At 29.1% G+C, this 21474-nt stretch overlaps 3 protein-coding genes across 3 annotated transcripts; 1 reads left to right on the top strand and 2 right to left on the bottom strand.

The window, feature by feature from the left end:
* On the bottom strand, positions 1-1287 carry LOC129882969 (ethylene-responsive transcription factor ERF073-like). Its single transcript, XM_055957490.1, has 2 exons — positions 938-1287; positions 1-855 (listed from the first exon to the last, which is right to left on the bottom strand). The coding sequence occupies exons 1-2, from the start codon at positions 1104-1106 to the stop codon at positions 161-163; spliced, it is 864 nt and encodes a 287-aa protein (XP_055813465.1). The 5' UTR covers positions 1107-1287; the 3' UTR covers positions 1-160.
* Positions 1288-9404: 8117 nt separating this feature from the next.
* LOC129882968 (protein SEED AND ROOT HAIR PROTECTIVE PROTEIN-like) lies at positions 9405-10913 on the bottom strand. The gene is made up of 2 exons (XM_055957489.1): positions 10679-10913; positions 9405-9769 (listed from the first exon to the last, which is right to left on the bottom strand). Exons 1-2 carry the CDS (start codon positions 10911-10913, stop codon positions 9405-9407), a joined length of 600 nt encoding a protein of 199 aa, XP_055813464.1.
* A 7308-nt stretch (positions 10914-18221) lies between these two features.
* Positions 18222-21368, top strand: LOC129882967 (uncharacterized). Its single transcript, XM_055957488.1, has 3 exons — positions 18222-18656; positions 19322-19388; positions 19521-21368. Exons 1-3 carry the CDS (start codon positions 18373-18375, stop codon positions 20859-20861), a joined length of 1692 nt encoding a protein of 563 aa, XP_055813463.1. The 5' UTR covers positions 18222-18372; the 3' UTR covers positions 20862-21368.
* Positions 21369-21474: the final 106 nt, after the last annotated feature.

Below are 21474 nucleotides of genomic sequence, written 5' to 3'. Positions count from 1 at the left end.
TTCTATTTTCGAGACCCGATAGAGATTATTTTCAACAGTTCTTCTCGAGGAAAAAAACACATATCAAATTACACAATTGATTAAAAATTAAAAATTACAAAAACCCAAATTCTCCTAATTCGAAAAATGAAAAGCTGCAACATTTAAACAACAATAATCATCAAACTACATTATAATTGGCTTGTGGCCGACTGACATCATCGAAACTCCATAGATCCATCGATCCACCGCCCACGACGGCCTCCGCCGCTGGATTCACAGTCGCCGCCACTGATTGCCCGTCAACATACGGTAACTCAAAGAACTTCATCAATGATTCATAAGCCATCAGCTCATCAGAGAGTTTCTGGACTTCATCCTCTGTTTTTACCTCTTCCTCTACGACCCTGTCATTCGAATTTTTCGCCGTCTTCTCTCCTTCTTTAATCAGCCCATTTTGGTCCTCAATTCCATGAAAAACAGACCCAGATGAATTTTTGTTAGCGATTGCAAGTTCCATAACAGGTTCAGTGTTTTCGATAGAGTAGAAGGGGTAACAGTTATTTGATTCGTGATTGTAAGTAGTAGTATTATAGGTTTCGCAAGCAATGTTACGGGGAGGCTCTGGATGAATGTAGCATTGGTCGTCTTCATTGGGGAAATTAACTTTAGCTTTCTTTCCCCTGATTTTACGAGCTTCCCTGTCATAAGCTCTTGCAGCTTCTTCAGCAGTGTTGAAAGTACCTAACCAGACCCTAACCCCTTTTCTCGGGTCACGAATTTCAGCTGCCCATTTACCCCATGGACGCTGTCGGATTCCCCTGTAAAGATTCTTCCTTTGCCTCTTTTTGGTCGTTTTCTGGATCTGCTCATTACCTGTTTGTAGAAATGCCTAAGTGAGCATAAAAACAAACTCAACAAAACAAAACACACATAAGCTTCATGTTTGATACATTACCTGTAGAGGGTTGAGCTCGTTTAGTCTTGGCAAGGACATTTTCAGTGTACAGTGGCTTGGAAAACGAAAAAGCTGGCCAGAAATCATCAGAACTTGGCCATAAGTCGTTGGATGACAAACGGCGGTTACGAGGAGGAATGATATCAGCAAGAATTGCACCACCACACATTTTAGTGTGATTACACTCTTTTTTTTTAAAATCAAAATGGAAGAAACAAAGAGATTGATTGAGAAATGAAAAAAGATTTTGAATATATGTATAAAGGTAAGAGTTTTGTTTCTTTGTTTGTAATTTGTAAAATAGAGTCTAATAAGAGAGATATGTAGAGGCAATTTGGTTTTGGTGTGGTGGGAAATGGGGAGGGCTGAGACGTATTTGTAGTGTGGAGGGAGGGGCTGTAGCGATTGTAGTTGGTGATAACTCCTAAGTGCTGAACTTTCGTGTCGTATACCTTCCCATTGGGTTCTTTGAATTCTTCTCACATCTATACAAGTAGGACCTAGTGCCTACTCATTTTTTTAAAAAAAAATAATAATTCAAGAGTCTTATAATTAGGGCTATATAGGCAAACCGATAAACTGCACCAAATCGATAAATCGAATCAAATCGGAAAAAAATCCGATTAGTGATTTGGTTTGACTTGGTTTGATGTTTGAAAAAAAAACTCGACCATTATAAAATTGGTTTGATTTTAACTAAAAAAAGTCAAACCGAACCCAAACCGACCCGATTATAGATATATTACTTTTAAATTATGTTATACATAAAAATATTTATTAAAATGTAATTTATAAATATTTTTAAAAAAATTTTCATAATTTTTGTTTTCTTTCTTATATTTAGATTTGGCTTGAAAAACTCATCTAAATATTATACAAAAAAAAATCATCTTATAAAGTTATTTATAAAGTTAAAACTTCAAACAATGTTCTGCCTCCATTTTATATGTTGATATTTTGTACTAGAACTCTTTTTAAGAAGCACTGATCTATGTTTTTTATTAGATACTATGAAAAATCCGAAAAAACTCGAAAAATCCGAGAAAAATTGATATCAAAAAACCCAATTTTTATTGGTTGGTTTGATTTATAGATTTAATAACCCGACATAAATAATTTGATTTGATTTGTAAAAAATCCGAACTAACTCGGTCCATGTACACCCCTACTTATAACCAGTTAATTAAGAATTTTCTATTTTATATTACGAAATATAAAGTTAAATACATATATTTTTACTATTAGATATATTAAAAATAGAAAGCGAGTAAGCGAGCGAAATAGTCATGTATCTCAAATACATGCGAAATACATTTAATACACACTAGATACTTGTATTTGTATATATTCGGTGTAATTCACATGTATCTTGGATATAAATACATTGAGAGTGGCGAACTAGATGAAAGGGAAGGAGGAGAGCGAAATTTGTTAGTGTATCTCAAATACATGGGAATTTACTTAGATACCGTATATTTAGAATAAACCATATTTAATTTTGATTTCATGTAACCGAGATACATGAACCTGCACATATTTGAATGCACAAAAATCTAATAAAATTCGTAATATTGCAAATTAAAGTGTATTTAAATAATTAATTCTAATAATCGAGTGAGATTTCTAGAAGTTACTTTTTTTTTAGTACCTAATACTACTTTTTTTTGGTACCTCGTACCACCTAGGAGTTTTGGTTTGAAGACACAAATTATATTATGATTAATTATAATAAAAGTAGTTATATTTCAATTAATTAAGTTAGAATTAGTTATATTTTAAGAGTACTTTATTCATTTTTAAACATTTGTCTTAAAAATTAATTAGAGGGTAATTTGACTAAAGTATCTTTATTTATTACTCCTATTAATTTAATATTTCTTTCTTTTGCACCATATTAATAGCTCTTTATATTTATAATTTTAATATAAGGGTATATGTGAAAATAAATAATTAATTATGTCTTGATTTTTAAAATAACAAGTAAAAATAACCAAATATTTAGGAAGGGAGAAAGTAATTTTTTTTTATTGACTATTTGATTTGGTATATTAAAAGTCACACATGATATCTAACATCTAACAAGAAGACACTTGAGTGAACAATCATAAAATTTTCAAATAGACTATCGTCTCTATGACAAAATTTTAGCGTACCTATATACTATTGATTTTTATTTACTTGGTGGACAAGTTGGGCTAAGATAACCAAAGGATAAAGCAAAACAAAGTTGACAAAATAATCTACATATAAATATTCGGATATAAAATTCAAGATTAGAAAATTAATTATGATATAAATAAAATATTATAATAACAATAACATGTTCAGTTAATCTAATAAAAGCATCAACAGGATATTGCTTTGTAAAAAAGTAATTTTAAAATAAAATTTAAACTTATTTATCTCGCGTTTGGTTGAATTTTTATTTCAATTTAAGTAATAAAAAGATTACTTTATACCACAATTTCTTTTTATTTTCAATTTCACTTGCAAGTCTTGATTCTTTTTTCATGGGTTAAGCATGTGATTTTTTTATTTTTTTTGTAAGGATGGCGGTGAAATTTGATCTCAGGACCTCTGCCTGCTTTAATACCATATTGAAATGTGTGATCATCTCATCTAAAAGTTTAAGCTGTTAGAAAAAAATATTTTTTTTTATTATTTAATTATATTTTCCATGAAAATCACGAATAAAATTGTATAATAAATTTTATCCAACTTAATACCTACTACATATTCTTCATTACTTCATCGTATATATTATCAATGCAATAAACCAAACATTCGTCGAAGGAAGTATCTACACTTAATAAACATGAATTAATAATATCAGCATTATAATCCCTACTATAACTCAACATACATAACTTTGTCTACGAATTACGAAACAACCCCTTAATTTTGGATGCTAAATCTCAACAATTAAAGATTAAAAAAAACATGGAAACTTAGGATAAAGTAATATATAAAACCAAAATATGAATAGGCAAAAGTGGAAGGAAAGCAATTAAAATTTATTTTTAAGTATTGATGTTTTAAAAACGTTAAGACTTGACTTGATCGATATAACCCAGTCAATTTGGATGATGCCGTGATAGCAATAGTGCATTTTATATCCTTCCTACTAATTAATTGAGTTCGTTTAATTTACATAAAATTCATCTAAGAGAAAAAAGAATTTAATGAATTTTTTTGTATATATTCAAAACTCGAATTTGATAAATTTTTTTATGAAGGTTGATAGAATCATATTTATCCTATCTCAATTCTTGTTGGTGATAATGTCATGGATTGATATAACCACTATTTATTCGTAAACTTTAGTATTCTCAATTTAGATGGAGAAAAACTTCGTTTGCTATAATATTTATTTGATTGATAAATTTAAAATCAAATTTTCTTATGTCAAAATTGACCTAAGGATATTTCCAATGCAATATGTTGACATGACTGATAAAGATATGATTTTATTCAGCGGCTTATTGACCAAACGAATCTTCAAAATGAAAATTAGGTCCAACCACCGACTTTAAGGGTGTGTTTGAGGAATGTTTTTCAATTTTTTTATAAAACTATTTGAATTAGTACAAAATTATTATCCGTCCATCTTTCGGCTTCCAAAATACTCTTAGCGTCAATCTTTTGACTCAAAAATATATTTATTTCTTACGGTCCACATTCATTAAGTGGATGAGAGGGCAATATTATACTAAATCCCATAGTTTATGGGTATTTTAGCCCCTAATTCATTAAAATAATTTGAAATTACTTAATATATGAGCTCTAGTAAAATTGACCTGATTTTGAATTTCATGGTAAAATCACCTTTCCCTCCTCTTCATTTCCTCTCTCTTAAACTTCTTCTTGGATCTTATCCATCATTTTAATTTTTTTTTAAAAAAAACTTATGGCAAAACAAGGGAGAAAAAAAGAGAAAAAATAATAAGGACATTCATATAGAAATAATTAGTTCAATAGAACATAATTTAATAGCAATTTTTCTTTCATGTGTACCCAAAATTCAAATAAATGAATAAAAAAATAATATTTTCTCCTATCTCCACCCCTACCCCACCATGACAATAATATAAATTAAAAGAATATGAACACGTAGGTTCATTCTAAGTTTGAGACTCTCAATCCTAATTAAGAATAGAGATTTAAAAAATAATTAAAATAGGGAATGGACAAGACAATTGTATAATTAATAGAAAATTTTATGTTAATGAAAAATAATATTTTTTTAATTAGATAGACATTTAGACACGAATATTAGATGGATCCCAAGTTATGAGTTGGGTTATAATAAATTGGGTATTGATTTAAAATAAGTCAATAGAAAAATATCATGAAATTAATAATTTTTTGAATATTATTTTCAAGTGTATCAGGTCAAAATATGAATTATATGTGATTTGTGTTATTTATTTGAGAATGGTTTAAATTTGGAACAATCAGATTATGCAATATAGTAAATAAATATTTAATAATTTTACTTTAGGGAAGCTGTTAAAAATAAGAGCAAATATGAGTCAAAGGGTTAACATTGAGAGTATTTTCATGATATCGGGGATATTTGAGGATCGAAAGGTGAATGGAGGATAGTTTTGTACCAATTCGAATAGTTAAAGGGACATTTTAGACCCTTCTCCATTTTTTATATTTTGTTGGTCAAATTTTTTAGAAAACCTTTTCTCTAGAATGTTTATTAAAATTGATCAAAATTCCACTTAATATTTTTCATAATATTTATCTAAAATATAATATATAAATATCCTAAAGATAGTAAGTGAAAAAGTGATTTATTTTCTTGAACAATTTCCTTGGAAAAGAATGTCACCATTTTTACCAAACACGTCTGTACCAGCGCACACACATTAATTATCTCACTTTCCAAACATCTTCCTATTTCTTCTATTCGAGCAGTACGTCAAAGAAAAAGCATATATATATTTGATACATAATTAATTAATTAAATACTTTTAACAGCTACAACTTAGTTTACTCTAAACAAATATCCATGACCCCAATTAGATTATCATATAATGAATTTCATGCTTCATTAATTTATTGAAAATCTATGGACTTGGCATATTGTATTATATTAAATTATTGGATATATGTAAATGTTTTTGAGTGGTTGACTTGAACTTCTGTCATCCAAAATGCATATACATGCATGCTGGCTTTGAATTTAGCCAGCCTGGCTTCCTCTAATGACAATATATGAAGGTGTGTGTGAAACATTTTCTTTTCCTTCTTGTTAAAAACTTTTTTTAAAATCTAAATCTAAAACATTCTTGTATGATTGCGCCGAGTTGTATCTATCTAGAAAAAATAACTGGTAAATTTCACAAATAGTCACATATTAATGATTATGAGATTATTTTTCATCAAACTAAGCTATTTTTAAAATTAATTCATTAAAATAATATGTTCCTTTTTGAAAATTTTTAAAATTAGAGTAAACGTATTTCTGTCACGATCCAAATCCGATTGTGAGTGGCATATATCCACACTAATCCTTCGGTAGGAAAACTAAAGGGACATCCCAAACTATCATCCCAAATTATTTATATAGGATTTATTCACCTGCTAAAAAAAAGTGATCACGATTCATGAACGTGTTTTTTGTTATGTCGGCACAAATAACTTGATAAAACATTTTGAATAAGATTGGAGAGCCAAAGTGAAATATGACTAATTAAGTTGGAGTGTTAAAATGAAAAATGACGTTAAATTCAGATGGTTGTCAGGTTGTATATATATTTGGCCAACATAAAATTATATGTTAAAGTTCATTTTCCCGATCTCACACCAAAACAACATTTTTCATGTTAAAATTTATCATTTACAACAATTAATTGAAACAACATTCTACAAGTTATCAGTGCTGATTGGCGATAAAAGAATTTTCTAGTAATGTGTAACGCAAACTTTTTTCTTTTTTCTTAATCTTTATTAAGTAAAATTAAATTTGATTTTTCTCTTCTATCTAATACAACAATTAATCAAATTTCGCACAGTATAAAAATAAATTTTTCATAATGAATTGATGTGGTATATTCAACAACAACAACTCAGTGAAATGATGTAGTATATTCATATCATAATATATGAACAATAAGACTCCTGTAATAAAACCAACAGAAAATTTAAGACTTTAACAAAGTGCAAATTAAAATATAATTTGAAAAATGTTAGCTTAAAGAGGGTTTACATCAACAATCATACATATATCTTTATGCCTACTCAAAATGCGATTTATTTAATTCTCATTACTCATTGAACATAAAGAAAAAAAAAAGATCAAGTACCATATTTTTTATAAATCTTCATGATATTAAAATGCTACAATATATTTCATAGATTCACTAAGGATTATTTGTAATATATCCAATTTGTTCACTCGCAATATTTTTGGTTGATTGTGTATAATTCCATTTAATGAAATGACACTTATCATCCACGACCATGCACATTCCTTCTTGACGTATTATCCATTGACATATGTCACTGTTGATGTGACAAGTTCCATGTCATTCGAATCAAACAACTTGAAAAAACCGTATCTATTTTCATATTTAATGTCAAAGGTAAGGGTATAATTTCCTTGAGGAAACTTAGGCCCAACATATTCATCCATCTGAAGAAGCTTCATCGAGAAATTGCCACAATAATCTTCTCTATCTCCCCCATTACAATATTTTCCTTCCACTGTATTTGGAAGATAATTTCTTATGAAAACAAAAAAATTAGGATAAATTCGACCTGAATTAACTGCTAAAAAACTAAGTAGAAAGAGGCAAAGGACTAAATGAAATTGTGATGATGAAGAGGAAGACATGCTCATTCTTTTTTAATTTCTTTCTTGTTATGTTTATGATTTGTCCCCTAATACTTATAGTGATTTATGTGTCTACTCATGTTTAATTGAATCAACTACAATAATTAATGGTAATAGGTTTAATTTGACAACTTCTAACCAACAAGTCATACCAACTTAGTAGAGAATTTTAGTGACAAGCTTCAACTTAAATAAAAGATTAATTAACTTATATATTAGCATATTATGTGCTTAATTTATAAGTTTTAATTTTGCTTATTATTAATAATTACTTAATAGTCATTTTAAAGTGATGTGATATTGTAAAAGTTCTTTTATATTGTTGGTGTATAAATTAATACATAAATATGACCCTTAATTTGGCTTCAGCTGACAACTATGACGTCTAACTTTACTAGTGTACAAGTAGACACTTCAATTATCTAAAACTTGAACAAACGGACACATTCATCCTACACGGCAATTTTGTGTCCTATGTGGCGTCCTACGTGTATTGTGCCACGTAGGACATGTGTGTCTACTTGTTCAATTTTATACAAGTTTAAATGTTTACTTGTTCACACCCAAAATTGAAGGGCATAAATATAAAATAAGGTCTAGTTATAGGGCATATTTATGCATTATACTCTAAATAAAAAATAAAGGTTCAACTAACTATTGGTGTTGACTTATTAATTTTTTTCCGTTATTTGTAAACTAGGAATTAAATTGAACTAAATGAGGGGAAAGTTTGTAGAATTTAACATTTTCTTGTTCGGTTTAATAAAGCAAAAAAAAGAATTTAATATTATATAGCGCCAATACAGAACTTAAACTCAATATAAATGCTCCCACATTTTGCGCTACTTGTGCTTACAAATTTGTTCTTGGTGAAAGTAAAAGCGGTTAATTATTTTATTTTTTATTGAAATATAAAGATGTGAAAACATGACCTTTTTACAATTTTTTATAATCAACTAGAGAGGAATATTTACAATCTTCTTCCTAAGATGTCTCTTCCACAAACAGTTACAGTTTGTTTGACAAGAAGAAATGAAATTTTATGGAGTAATAGTTATTACTACTTACTATTTATCAGTGTGTTGAAAAATTGTGTTTGGTTTGTCCTCTTTTAATTGGTCTGTATAAATTTGTTTAAAAATAAAATAAAAAGGATTAAAATTAGAGTAAGGTTGGATTTGTGACTTTTGTATTAGTAAATTGAAAGTTTTGTCATTTTTCTGTTAGACAACATATAGTCAGTAATTCAAATTTGTGGCGTGACTTCTTTAGTAATAATATACTCATTCTGTTTCTATTTATTTATCAAATATTGTCTAATTTAATTTTTCTATCAATTAATAGAAGTAAAATAGTGAACTCAGTATACTAATTATTATTTCGTTAATAGGTGTGCCAAGTCAAAATTTGAAAAGTAAAAAGCCAGTAACACATAAAAGAAAGAAATACAGAGACAAAAGGATTGGCTCATCATCAAAACACAAACTGCAAATTAATGCTGCTCCCAGTTAATTTCTTGCAAACAAATAAATCATCAAAAAAAAAAAATTACAACCAAAAAAAACAAAACGTCAAATCTCATGGATGATAAATTATTAACGTTAAAAAAAATAAATTGATTTAATAACCCCCTTCACGTTTGTAATTGGATTTAGTGTAGTCATCATCATTAGAAGTGTAAACAAAAGGGGCAACAGAATACAATAATGTTTTCTTGTTTGCATATTCATTGAGTAATCTATAAGAAGTAAGAAGAGCTCCTGTTTTCCCTTTATTTTCATCAGTTGGGACATCACATTCTTCAAGTGAAGAGCTTTCTAAGAAGGCTTTGCATTGTGTTATTGTGCAAGATTCATCATATTCCTTTACTGAAAATACTGCATAGTAATAACCCTTTGCGTCCGATTGATAACTTGAGAAGGAGAATGGAGCTGTTTCATAACCGTTTTTCTCCGTGCCTAGGCATGTTATCCTTGCTACCGCTCCTGCAGCGTAAGCACGAAAGAATTTAAGTTATATACATTGATAGTATAATGTAATTCGGTGTAACATGATATGTGTTATATATATTCTGGAATATTACTATTCCTTGATCTGTTTCAATTTATAGGAATGTTCTTTTCCTAATTCAAAAACTCTATAATTTCAATATCCTACGTGACATGTCTAAGACTATGATAAGATCATGAAAAAATATTTTGGTACATTATACTATTTTCTCTTTAAGGCCACAAGATGCAACAATTGTGTTAGGTTAAAGAAAGTGTTATGATAAAATTAATAAGGTTTACGTAATACGGAAGCTAACAAAACAAATCTCGAAAGACAATAAAATAGACAACAAATTATTATAAATATATCAAATGACAAAATAATTTAACATGATTTGATCAATCGACCTATATCTACAGATGGAGATGAGCAATCTACTATATAAAAAAGAGTATAAAATATCGAGAGATTTTAAAAAAAGAGGTTTGTTCACACATGCGATAGAGTAATATTTTGTTCTCACAAATTCTCACCCTAAACAAGACTTTCAGAACTCTCCCTACGCCAAAAATGATCTTTAGCGGTAATTAATTAACGGTAATAGTTTAATTGCCGCTAAATAAGTTTTTTTTAAAGACAATTAACATTCTTTGTAAATGTTCCTAAAGCCTACAATGACATTGGATCCAATAGCAATTAACTATTGCCGGTAAAAGCTTTAATACTCTTTGTTAATGTGCATATTTATTGCTGCGAAAAACTATTTTTGTTACATTGAAAGGAAAAAAAAAGAATTAGCAAAATATGAGAATTTTTTTATTTTCCTTCTAGGGGATGAGTTCAAAAACATTTCATTGCTCTACCAATATATAAGGAACAACAATATGTGACTAATCACTTACCCTTAAGTGGGATGTATTTAGAACCAGATTTGCAAAAAATCATTCCTTGAACAGCAATAATATTTGCTTCAGGGACTAATCCTTTTGTAGGCACATTCTTCTTATATGTTTTGGGGGCATTATTGCCATAGCCATAATAACCATTTTCATAATTGCTATTTGCAGAAGCAATAGTAGCTGCTGCTACAAGGGACAATAGAATGCAAAATACTGGTAGATTTTTGCTTGAAGCCATTATTGTATGTGATTTTGACTAATTGATAATTTGGGCTTTGTTTCTCAATGCTTAATATATAGAGGAAAAAAATTGTCTCACTTTGGGTGACGTGCACGTAGTCATGTTATAGTATTAGAGGGTTGCACGATTAATGATTTGGTGGACCACTAACTTATTTAATGATCATTTCAACTTATTATTATATGGATTTAAAGTATATACACAGATAATATGGTGAATTTTTAATATTATTAGTGTAATTTTTCTGTTTTATTTTATTTGACTTAAGTTGATTTGATATAATTCTAAAAAAAAAAATTATTAGGGGTTTATTTAATTTAATTAGTCTTAATAGTGATGTTTTGAAATTCTAGATTTGACTATTACTATTACTTCATGTAAGTACTACTTCCGTATTAATCTATGTATCACCTTTCGAATTCAATATTCAAACAAATCTTTCTTTGACTGTAATTTTTTGTCTTTAAAATATTTTGAATTGTCAATTATTGTGACTTATAATGTTTTTTACATCGTTTTTTATTATTAAAATTTTATTCCAAAGAAATTTATTCCGACAGAATCTTTATAGAATTTGTCAAGAATAAAAAGATAAATGTTTGGTTCAAACTTCTAAAATCAACTTATTCTAAAAAGTGTTTATTTCAAAAATGTTTTTAGGTAAGAAGCCGCTTCCAAGTGTATTCTTTTTTTAAAAAATAAATACTTTTCAAAAAAAAGTATTTTTGGGCAAAAAACATATTTTTAGCTTCTGAAAAAACAGTTTCTACTCCTCCACATAAATACTTGTTTGTTTTTTTCAAAAACTTGATCAAAAACCTCAATTTTTTTAAAAAATAAACACTTATTTTTTAAACAACAACATTTGATCGTCCAGAAACTTGATCAAATAGCCTATCTTGAGAACTTATGATTTGATGAGAATATTGGCAAAGGAACAACAATCGTCAACTTATGGGCCTGTTACGGTTAGCATGCTCGTGGGCTATGATGAAATCCCGGGGGAATTTTCGCATATAGCCCACTAGAAAATATCTTAATTATGCTCTATAACTATAATTTGCTAATTATAATTCGTAGTTATAGTTATAGTAGTTTTGATATAATTCGCGCAATATTTGTATACGTTTGTATAATTTATTATACAATTTGCATTTTTTGTATAACGTTTGTATATTTCACTATACAATTCATGCACAACATTTGTATAAGTCGCTATACAATTTGTAGTGTTTGTATATTTCGCTATACAATTCGATTCGCGCACAATGTTTGTATAAATCACGCGAATTATACAAAAACTCAAACTCTAATTACAACTACATGTTTGCCGTGAGCCATAATTAATTCAAACTATAACTATGTTAACTAATTAACTAGTATACATTTGCTTCTCCGCGTAATTTTTTCAAATCCTAAGCGGGCATGCTACAATTAGAAGTGACATAAATAGCCCCACATTAAAATAATAGCCAATAAAGATATACTTTTTACACTATACATAAATTATATATTTTTAAGTGTCAAATTAGTATATATTTTTTGAATATTTGGCTAGAAAATGGAATTCTTTTCAACCGGCTGTTAAATGTGTATTTTGCTTCTATTACATTTAATTTTTTTGAAAATGAGTGATTTTGAACTTTTGATCTCTGATTCTCCTATGAATAAACCTACATGGTTAATAGTCAAAAGATTTAACCATGATCATGGACAAAACTAGTTCAACTTGAAGTTTTGTTCATGAAACAAGTGTGGTAAAAAGTTGGGTGAACTATCTAAATAGACATACATCTATACCATATATATTAATCCTACTTATACTTTTAAATAATTATTTACCATCCCATTATTTAAATTTTTTTTATCATAATTAAGTTGAGATACATGGATATACGCCACTTCCTAAAAATAACCTAGACTAATAAATCACAAAGTAATATATCTCATGAATCACACTTTTAGTCCAAATCAACTTATTCTCACTCATCAATTCCATGTTCATCTCCCTAATTTACTAAATCACTCCAAATCATCTCACTCTCTCTTAATCAGTTCCCTCCCACGTATTCTTACAACAACAAAAATCATGACCGGCATAATAGCCCAATCAACAAGGTCCATCAAAGTTTCAATCCATCAACGCCATGCCCGACAAAACACCCTCTTACTGATTTAGTAGAGTAAAATTTCAGTCCGTCAACGTCATGGCTGGCAGCACACCCCCTCACTGATTTGGTGGAGTTTTCGTCGGAGTCGGCTATCTCTGGCCAGAGAGGCAAGAGACGTAGGGGAAAAGAGGAAAAACGGTGGTAAAAAGATTCATTTGACAAATACACACATATATTTGATTCAGAATCCATATATGTAATAAGGCGTACATGTATCTGAGTTAAGATTATATGTATCCATGAAAAATAATATTAATGCTCGAAGAAATTGGAAGAAATTTGAAATTTTAAAAAATTTATCATCGAATCTAAAGTAAGTCTTCATGTATTTGTCAATTATCACCAAACTTGCAAGATATAGCTCAACTGAAGCCATATTCATAAAATCTTGTACTGAGATACATGTGCATAATTGATAGATACATGAAAATTTAGTCTAGTTCAATGATAAAAATTCAAAATTTTCAAATTTTTTCCTTTTTTTTTTTCAAGCACCAGAAAACTTTTTTTATAGATACATATAATCTTAACTCAGATACATGTACACTTTATTAGATACATGAACTCTTAATCAGATACATGTGTATATTTTGACCACCATCTCTCTTCCTCTCCCCTTCGTCTCTCTTCTCTCTAGCCATTGGCGGCTCCGACAAAAATTCCACCAAACTAGCGAGGGGACGTTCTGCTAGCCATGACATTGATGGACTAAATTCTTACTCCACAAAATCAGAAAGGGGGCGTTTTTTCGGCCATGACGTTAACAAACGAAAATTTTGGTGGGACCTTATTGTTTGCCTTGAGTTATTCTGCAGGCCATGACTGCTGCTTTAAGAATACATGGGAGAGGAAGAAAAGAATACATCTTAATTTATTCTATTATTTTGTGTCCATTTGCTTCTAATTACAATAGATCCAGGAAATGCTCTTCCTCCTGATTATATTAAAGATGAAAGTAATTTTTTCAGAAGGTGTCAGACCTGTAGAGACTTTAAGTTGTCCTCAACCATTCTTAAATTATTTCCACCCTTATTATACCTCAATGAACTAGATTTGGTAAATATGAGGTTCTCCAAGGAAATATCTTCTAAGTTTACTGACGATATTTTTCTCTCCTTTGAATTCCTCAACGAATTCTCTAAAAATTAATTTATGGGATAAAGTATCATATTATTTATTATTCTACACTATTTTTTATGGTGTAGTGTATCTCAATTTAATTATAATAGTAAATTCTTAAATAATGAAATATTAAGTAATTATTTAAAAATGTAGATAATAGTAATGTGTATGATATGTATATATGTTTATTTAAGTAGTTCGGTCTTAAAAGACACCACTTGTTATCAAACTTTATATAATCCATCTAGGATATCACTATAAGGGGCCTTTTGGTTTGGATATAGTGGCCGTTTATATGGGCTTAAAAAAGTAATTTTTATGTATGAAGTGATTTTAGAATTTTGAAGTGTTGAAAGTTATTTTTATAAATAAGCAGTTGAGTGTTTGGATAAAAGTACTTAAATGAGAAAAATGATGTGAATTTTAGGATTAAAAGAATAAAAAAGATAGTTTGGAAATTTAGTTAAAATATAAGGGATATAAAAGTAATTTTCATGGTCAAAGAAAATGACTTTAAGCACTTAGAAAAAAAAGTTAGGAATCCTAACTTTTCATTTTTGACTGACTTTAAGAATTTTATGGCTTAAAGTTAGTATTAGGCAAATACGTCCAAAAGCTAAAAAAGGGCTTTAAGTTGGTTTTGACCAGCTTAAAACCCATCCAAACGGGCTCATAATAAAATTAGTTATATTGTTATAAGTTATGCTGGGAGTGGTTATACTGAAAGTAGTTTTTGTTGCTTGTTTGGTTTGTTATATTCAAAATTATCTTCATTGCATAATTTATAAGAATAAGTTGTTTGTTTACAAAAATATCCTACACCTTATTTAGTTTATTTTTCTTAAATTTTCTTTGCAAGATTTAATTATTTATTCTTTAAAATAAATTTTTCATCTTATTTAACTTAGATATTTTTGTGTATGCATTTTCATGATTGTACCGTGTGTTTTTAAAATTAAACTTTCATCTTATTAACTTAAAAATAAAACTTACATCTTATTTAGCTTTAAAATAAAATTTTCATCTTATTTAACTTAAAAATAAAACTTTCATATTATTTTAGCTTAAAAATAAAACGTCCATCTTATTTAGCTTAAAAATAAAACTTTCATTTTAAGTTTATTAAAGTAAAATAAATTTTATTATTAAAATTATCTACATTTTAATTGATATATAAAATATAATTTTTAAGTGAGTAATAAACTATTTAATTAAAAATGTATAATTTAGTAATGAAGTGAACATTTTAAAAGAAAACAAAATATAAATAAATATAAGAATTAGACAAATAAATTCAACTTATAATATATTAATAAATAGAAATTGTAGTTATAAAATATAATTGTTTAATAGAAAAATATATTATCATAAAAATAATGATTAATTAAGGTTGTGAATGTTACTATAAATGTTGTTAAAAATTATGTTAATGTATATGAATATAAAAAATGGTGTATAAATGAGAGTTTAAGGGACATTTTTGTTATTTTACATGTTTTATCCCATGATAAATTATCCCGAGATTACTAATCCACCCTTCCTGATGGATAACTTATCCCAATACTAATTGCTAATCTTGGGATAAGTTATCACATCCTTTGCAACCAAACAAGAGATTTAAGGACACTTAAAAATTATCCTGAAATTAAACTCTCTTATCCATCACCTCAAACGACCCTAAAAGAATGAAAATGGAACACTAACCTTTATCCATGACAATTACTTGATTGAAGGACTTGATCTTCTAAATTTTAAAAATAATTCTTTGTGTTATTGTTTATTTGAGATAAGAAAAAAAAAAACACAACTTCTGATTTAGGGACCATGTACAAGATGGATGGACCAAATTTGATGAAATAGACCAACCAAAACGTTATGGCCATTGGGCCAGTGCCTACTGGTTTGGTTGTTGGCTTGGCTACAAAGTGGGTAGAAAAGCACCATATTATTTGGTAAAAATTAGGTGGCATGAACAATTTTTGAATTGCTTATCTATTAAGTACTTTCTCAGTTTCATTTTTTGTCCTACTCTTTTTTTAGTTTGTTTTTAAAAAAAATTCTTTTTATTAATTTTTAATTTCAACTTTATATATGACATATTTTAAATCATAAAATTAAATGATATTTTAATATATTTAACACATCTTTAATTTAAAATCACAAAATTCAAAAGTTTTGTTTAGTTTTTTTAAACTCCACGTCAAAATAAGAAAAAAAAATGAAATGGAGGAAATTGTAATATTTAGCCGCCATTGGAATAATATTGGTATAAAATCTTTACTAAACTAAAAGTACAGTATTTTTTCTTTGCAATCATTGTAGATCCTAAATTTAAAAGGAAAGTAAATATTTTAGAATATTTATAAACTAAAAACAAAGTAAATATTTATATTAATGTAGATGAAAAATATTAAAAATAATGTATCCTTTAGTATTTGTTTTTTCATATGTAGGTCATTTGATCAAATCATATTAAAAATTATGTATCTTTTAGTATTTGTTTTTCATATTGTCTGATTTATCTTCATTCATGATTTGTAATTGCTTATTTCCTTATGACGTCGTGTTATTTTGATCCAACAGTACTAACCGGAGAGAGGGGGATGTTGATGAACTCATTGTATTATTCATTGCATTTTTTCTTGCATCGAATCAAAATAAAAGATCATATCAGTATATGTAGAGAGCTAAGGGAGTTACGTTATTTCCTTTATAGATACTAAACTAAAAGGAAAATAAGTATCTTGTAGTTCTTACTCCCTCCATCTTAATTATCTATTGCAATTATTAAAAATAGTTATTTTAAATTATTTGTTATTTTAGAAGTTCACGATAAATTTATTTATTATTATTTTATTATTTTTATTAATAATTATTGTTGAAAACTACAAACACCTCAATTATGGGAGATGAGACATAAATATTAATAAAAGAGATAATGGTTGTTACATATGGCATTAATTAATTTTTTTTTACGTATAGTTGTTACATATGACATGACTCATGTGGACGAAATGTTATTGGAAATTTAAGTGTCATGTGCCTTTTGGCAAATGTATAGATATGTATTCAAATATTTGATCATAGTTAGCTTCGAGGTGTGTTTGATAAATAGTTGGTGATAATTTAGATGGAAAAGTGAATATCTAATAGTTTAGGTAGGAAATTTGCGAAAATATAACACTTCAGGTGTGTTTTTTGATCATTATCTTTTAATAAATATTTATTTAATGAAGAGAGATTATATCTCAAGACATAAATAAAAATAAAATAATCAAAAACTTCTCCTATTAATACTTTTTAAAGAAGTGCGTAAAGAAACATATGGCAGATAATTTAAGAGGTAAGACAAACGAAGTATATATGTTTATGTTCTAGACTTGAAAGGAAAGTAAGTGTTCTAGATATTTCCTCCGTTTCAAAATACTTATCGTACTTATTCCTCAAATAATTTGTTATTTTATTAATTCAAGATAAAATTAAGTAGTTTTTTGTTGTAATGAGCTAAAGTTAATTTCAATACTCCGTTCTTTTCTAAATAAGTGATATATTTAACTTAGACACACACTTTAAAAAATTATTCATTTCTAGAAAAATAAAAAATATTTTTACTAAATTACCCTTAATAAATATTAATTTCTTGGTTATGTAAAATATTCTTTAGTAATTTTTTTCATCATGTAAAACTTTTTATTTAAATAAAAATAATAATTAGAAAAGCATTATTTAATGTTTTCTTAATTATCTTAAAAAATCATTTATTAGAAGTAAAATAAAATAACTAAAATATCACTTAAAAAGTACACCAAATATTTCAGCACAAAATCAGCAGTAGTAAAATCTCATTTCCAAATCATACAAACAGCGCTATCTTAATCAACATTGATTTTAGCTATGGATATGAAAAAAATCATGTTCGAGAATATAACTTTCAAATAAATTTTACAACATACGATTCTAATTTAATCAAAACTCTAATACGGATCGAGAACATCGAGTAGAAAACTAAAAAAACAAAAACAGCCCTGTCGTAGCGTTGATAATCCCAATAAGAAAAAATGCACGCTTTTTGAGAAACTCACCTAACAACCCATTCTCCTTTAATTTTCATCCCCAAGAAGTTTGGAGCAAGCAACAAAAGTTGTGTGAGATAAATTATAATTATGGAGTACTCCAAATCCAAGAAAAAAAAACAAAAATTAGAGAATCAAAAGCTCATGATGAAAATTAGCTCAGCCAAAAATGTCAGTGGCATTGGTTGTGTCATTTTGTTGGGTGGAGCATTAATAACAGCTGCTGCTATGGGCTCTGCATTCTTGGTTTCAAGAAAGCTCAAGAAATCCACAAATAAGAATATTACAAAGAAAAAGGGGAATGAGAAAATTGAAAATGAATCAAGTAATAAAGGGTTTCATTTTCTTCTACCTCAACAACAGCAACCTTCCAGGTTAGTAAAATACAATCAGAAGCCGAATTCAGAATTTCAAGTTTCTGAGTTGATGAATTTTAAGTTATTTATATAAATTAAGTGATTTTTTAATATATGAATACAGAGTTTAAACTATTTTAGCTCCACTACTGCATACAAGTTTTTAATTAGATTAAAAAACACCCGAAAAAGCTATTTTTATAACGATGGTGATGTTTGAATCAGCTTGGATTTACTTCGATTATTCCTAGGAATTTTTTTAACACAAATACAAAGTTTTGACTCGTAGCTTTCTCTCTAGCTCTGCCCAAACTCCCGAAAAATTAATTTTGATGACAGTGGTATTTGGATTAGCTTGTGCGTATCTCAATTATTCCATTTTTGATATCTCACATAATGTAGATACCAGTTAATTTTATTTACGGATGTTTACGCAGATAGGAAGAAATCATAAGTACTTTTTTTGCCTCGAAACTTTTCATAAACTTATACTAATGAAAGTGTAATAACAACAACTAATTAAAACTTAATTTCAAGTAATTTGGTATAAGCTTATATAGTACTTAAAGTCTTTTGCTTCCATTATGTCCTGCTCGTAAGAAAACTGTCACTGATTGTGAGAGATTGAAGGTGTGTTTCTTCATTTCCAACTAATGGAATGTCCAATTGATTTTAAATTTCAGCAATGAGACTGACAAGTTATGTGACAGTGATTCTACCATCTTGCTCTCCACTCCATGCTTGATTCAGGTATTTACTGTTTCATTTGTTGCTTCTCCAAAAGAGAAAAGAGCATTTTAACATGGTTCAAGAATTGAGAAAATGCATGACAACTTGAAGTACTAGGTAGGGAAATCTAATAATGCTAGTAATTTGGTCTAGGATGGGAAGCCTAAGCTTGATGAAAAAAGGGACATCCTCAATGCTATAGTCTCTGATTATCCAAAAGAAGAAGGAAAGTCTCCATCTTTCGAAGGATTGCAGGAAGAATTAGAGTTATCGGAGACCAAGATTTCATTGCTCCCTGATCCTGATCAGGAACTGGATGAGGTTTCTCGAGTAAGAATCGAGGTAATCCAAGGAAATGAGAAGATTGAGGTACTATCGCATGTGGATCAAGCTCAAACGACAATATTCAGCAATACTGCTTTGCAAATGGATAATAAAAGGGAATTCTTGGTACATAATGATAAAGGAGAATCAAATGAGCTGCAACATACTGGTGTGATCGAGACGGATAATCTTGAGGAGGGTTTAATTCAAGAACAAGAAAAACAAGCCAAGGGTGATCAAGAAACCAGTACTTCTAATGAGCATGAACCACTGAACTCTGCCTTTGAATTAATGAAGGCAGCTGATGAAGATGAGGATAAAGACCATTTTCAGTGTATGTATATTGAAGAACAATGCGCTGATGCAGAAACTCAGATTGATCAAATTGCAAAGTTATTTGACGAACGAATGCAACTCAGTGATGAAGAAGAGTGTGCCAAGCAGAATGATCAAGTAAAGTCCTGCTATGTGGAGGCAACATCAGAATACATCCCCTGCAGAACTTACAGCATCGACGTGCAAAATTTGGATGCTTCAGTAGATGATCAGCATTCTGCTGAAGTGATGGATCCTGCAGCTAATGGAGAGCAGAGCCTAGAAACAGAGCAGTTGGTTGAGAAACAAAGTTTTGAATCCGATTGTCAAGGAAATGTTTTGAAGGAAAATGAAGTTGAAGACATTGTTTTTGTTAATGAAGAAGAAGAAGAAGATGATGACTACGACGACAACATAGACAAAGAAGATGCTGCACAGGAAGTTGAAGATGACATCTTGGAAGAAGCAAGAAACTCCTCTATGCAATCTAACAGTGACAAATTGTGGCCAGCTGACTCAAACCAGGAACTTCTGTTGGAACATAAAGAGGAGATTGTGAAAGAAGTGGAAGAAGGAACCAAAATTGAAGAAGATGAACTATGTAGTGTAGAAAACTGCAATTTGAAAAGCACACAGAATGATGTCACCATAACAAGTTGCCAACAGAGCTATGATGGCAAAGATGATTCAACAGTGAATGTTATTGATAGCTACCGAACAAAGCTCATGTACCTGGATGATATAGCTGCAATCACTAGGGGAAGGAGAGTGCTTTTGGGAGTACTACTAGCGCTAATCTGGTACTTTGTGCTTAAAGGCATTCTTCCTTCTGGTATAGGGGGATTCAAGAGTTGAAATCAGTGAGGCAAATAATATTGCACTCAGCTAATATAATATGTGTCAGACTGAACATAAATAAATAATTATATGTATAGTTTGAGCTGAAAAGGAATGGTGTACGTGCACCTGCTGCAATGTAGCTCAAACGCTGCCTTCGAGTGGAAAAAAGGATGGACATGCAAAAAGAAAGCGAAATGGGGTACACATTATGAAGTTTGGCTATATGGAGTATAAGATTTCTCCAAGGAGATAAGCATAGAGCTATAGACTATGCAAGATATGAAGCCATAGGAAGTCCGGTGCAACAGACACTCAACGGCTTACATCTTTTTCTTTGACTTGCTTTTTTGCTTTAAACGCACGCTTAACGTAAGGACTATGGGTGTTAAAACTGATTTTGTTGGACAAGTGTATTTTTAAGCCTATATTAGTTGTTATTTGAAGGCAAAAATAGATCCAATTTGTATACTGTACTCACAGTTTCATTGTGACCATTGATGCAAACTTAGCATATGTAGCTGATGGCAATTGTGTACTATTACATTTTCTGTATTTTTTTGGTTGGTTGGTTGGGGGGGGGGGGGATTGTGTCATTGTGTGTGTACCACAATAGAAATAGATGCGAAAA

The sequence above is a fragment of the Solanum dulcamara genome, chromosome 3 (genome assembly GCF_947179165.1).
Source record: "Solanum dulcamara chromosome 3, daSolDulc1.2, whole genome shotgun sequence".
NCBI lineage: Eukaryota > Viridiplantae > Streptophyta > Magnoliopsida > Solanales > Solanaceae > Solanum > Solanum dulcamara.
Note: the sequence above shows the minus strand (reverse complement) of the source record. Positions and strands in the feature narration are given on the sequence as shown.

Coding starts and splice junctions, on each gene's coding strand:
- LOC129882969 (XM_055957490.1), bottom strand. CDS start 1,106: ATGTGTGGTGGTGCAATTCTTGCTGATATCATTCCTCCTCGTAACCGC. Junction 856..937: donor ACGAGCTCAACCCTCTACAG/GTAATGTATCAA, acceptor TTCTACAAACAG/GTAATGAGCAGATCCAGAAA.
- LOC129882968 (XM_055957489.1), bottom strand. CDS start 10,913: ATGGCTTCAAGCAAAAATCTACCAGTATTTTGCATTCTATTGTCCCTT. Junction 9,770..10,678: donor TAAATACATCCCACTTAAGG/GTAAGTGATTAG, acceptor CTTACGCTGCAG/GAGCGGTAGCAAGGATAACA.
- LOC129882967 (XM_055957488.1), top strand. CDS start 18,373: ATGGAGTACTCCAAATCCAAGAAAAAAAAACAAAAATTAGAGAATCAA. Junction 18,657..19,321: donor CAACAACAGCAACCTTCCAG/GTTAGTAAAATA, acceptor TTTAAATTTCAG/CAATGAGACTGACAAGTTAT. Junction 19,389..19,520: donor CCACTCCATGCTTGATTCAG/GTATTTACTGTT, acceptor AATTTGGTCTAG/GATGGGAAGCCTAAGCTTGA.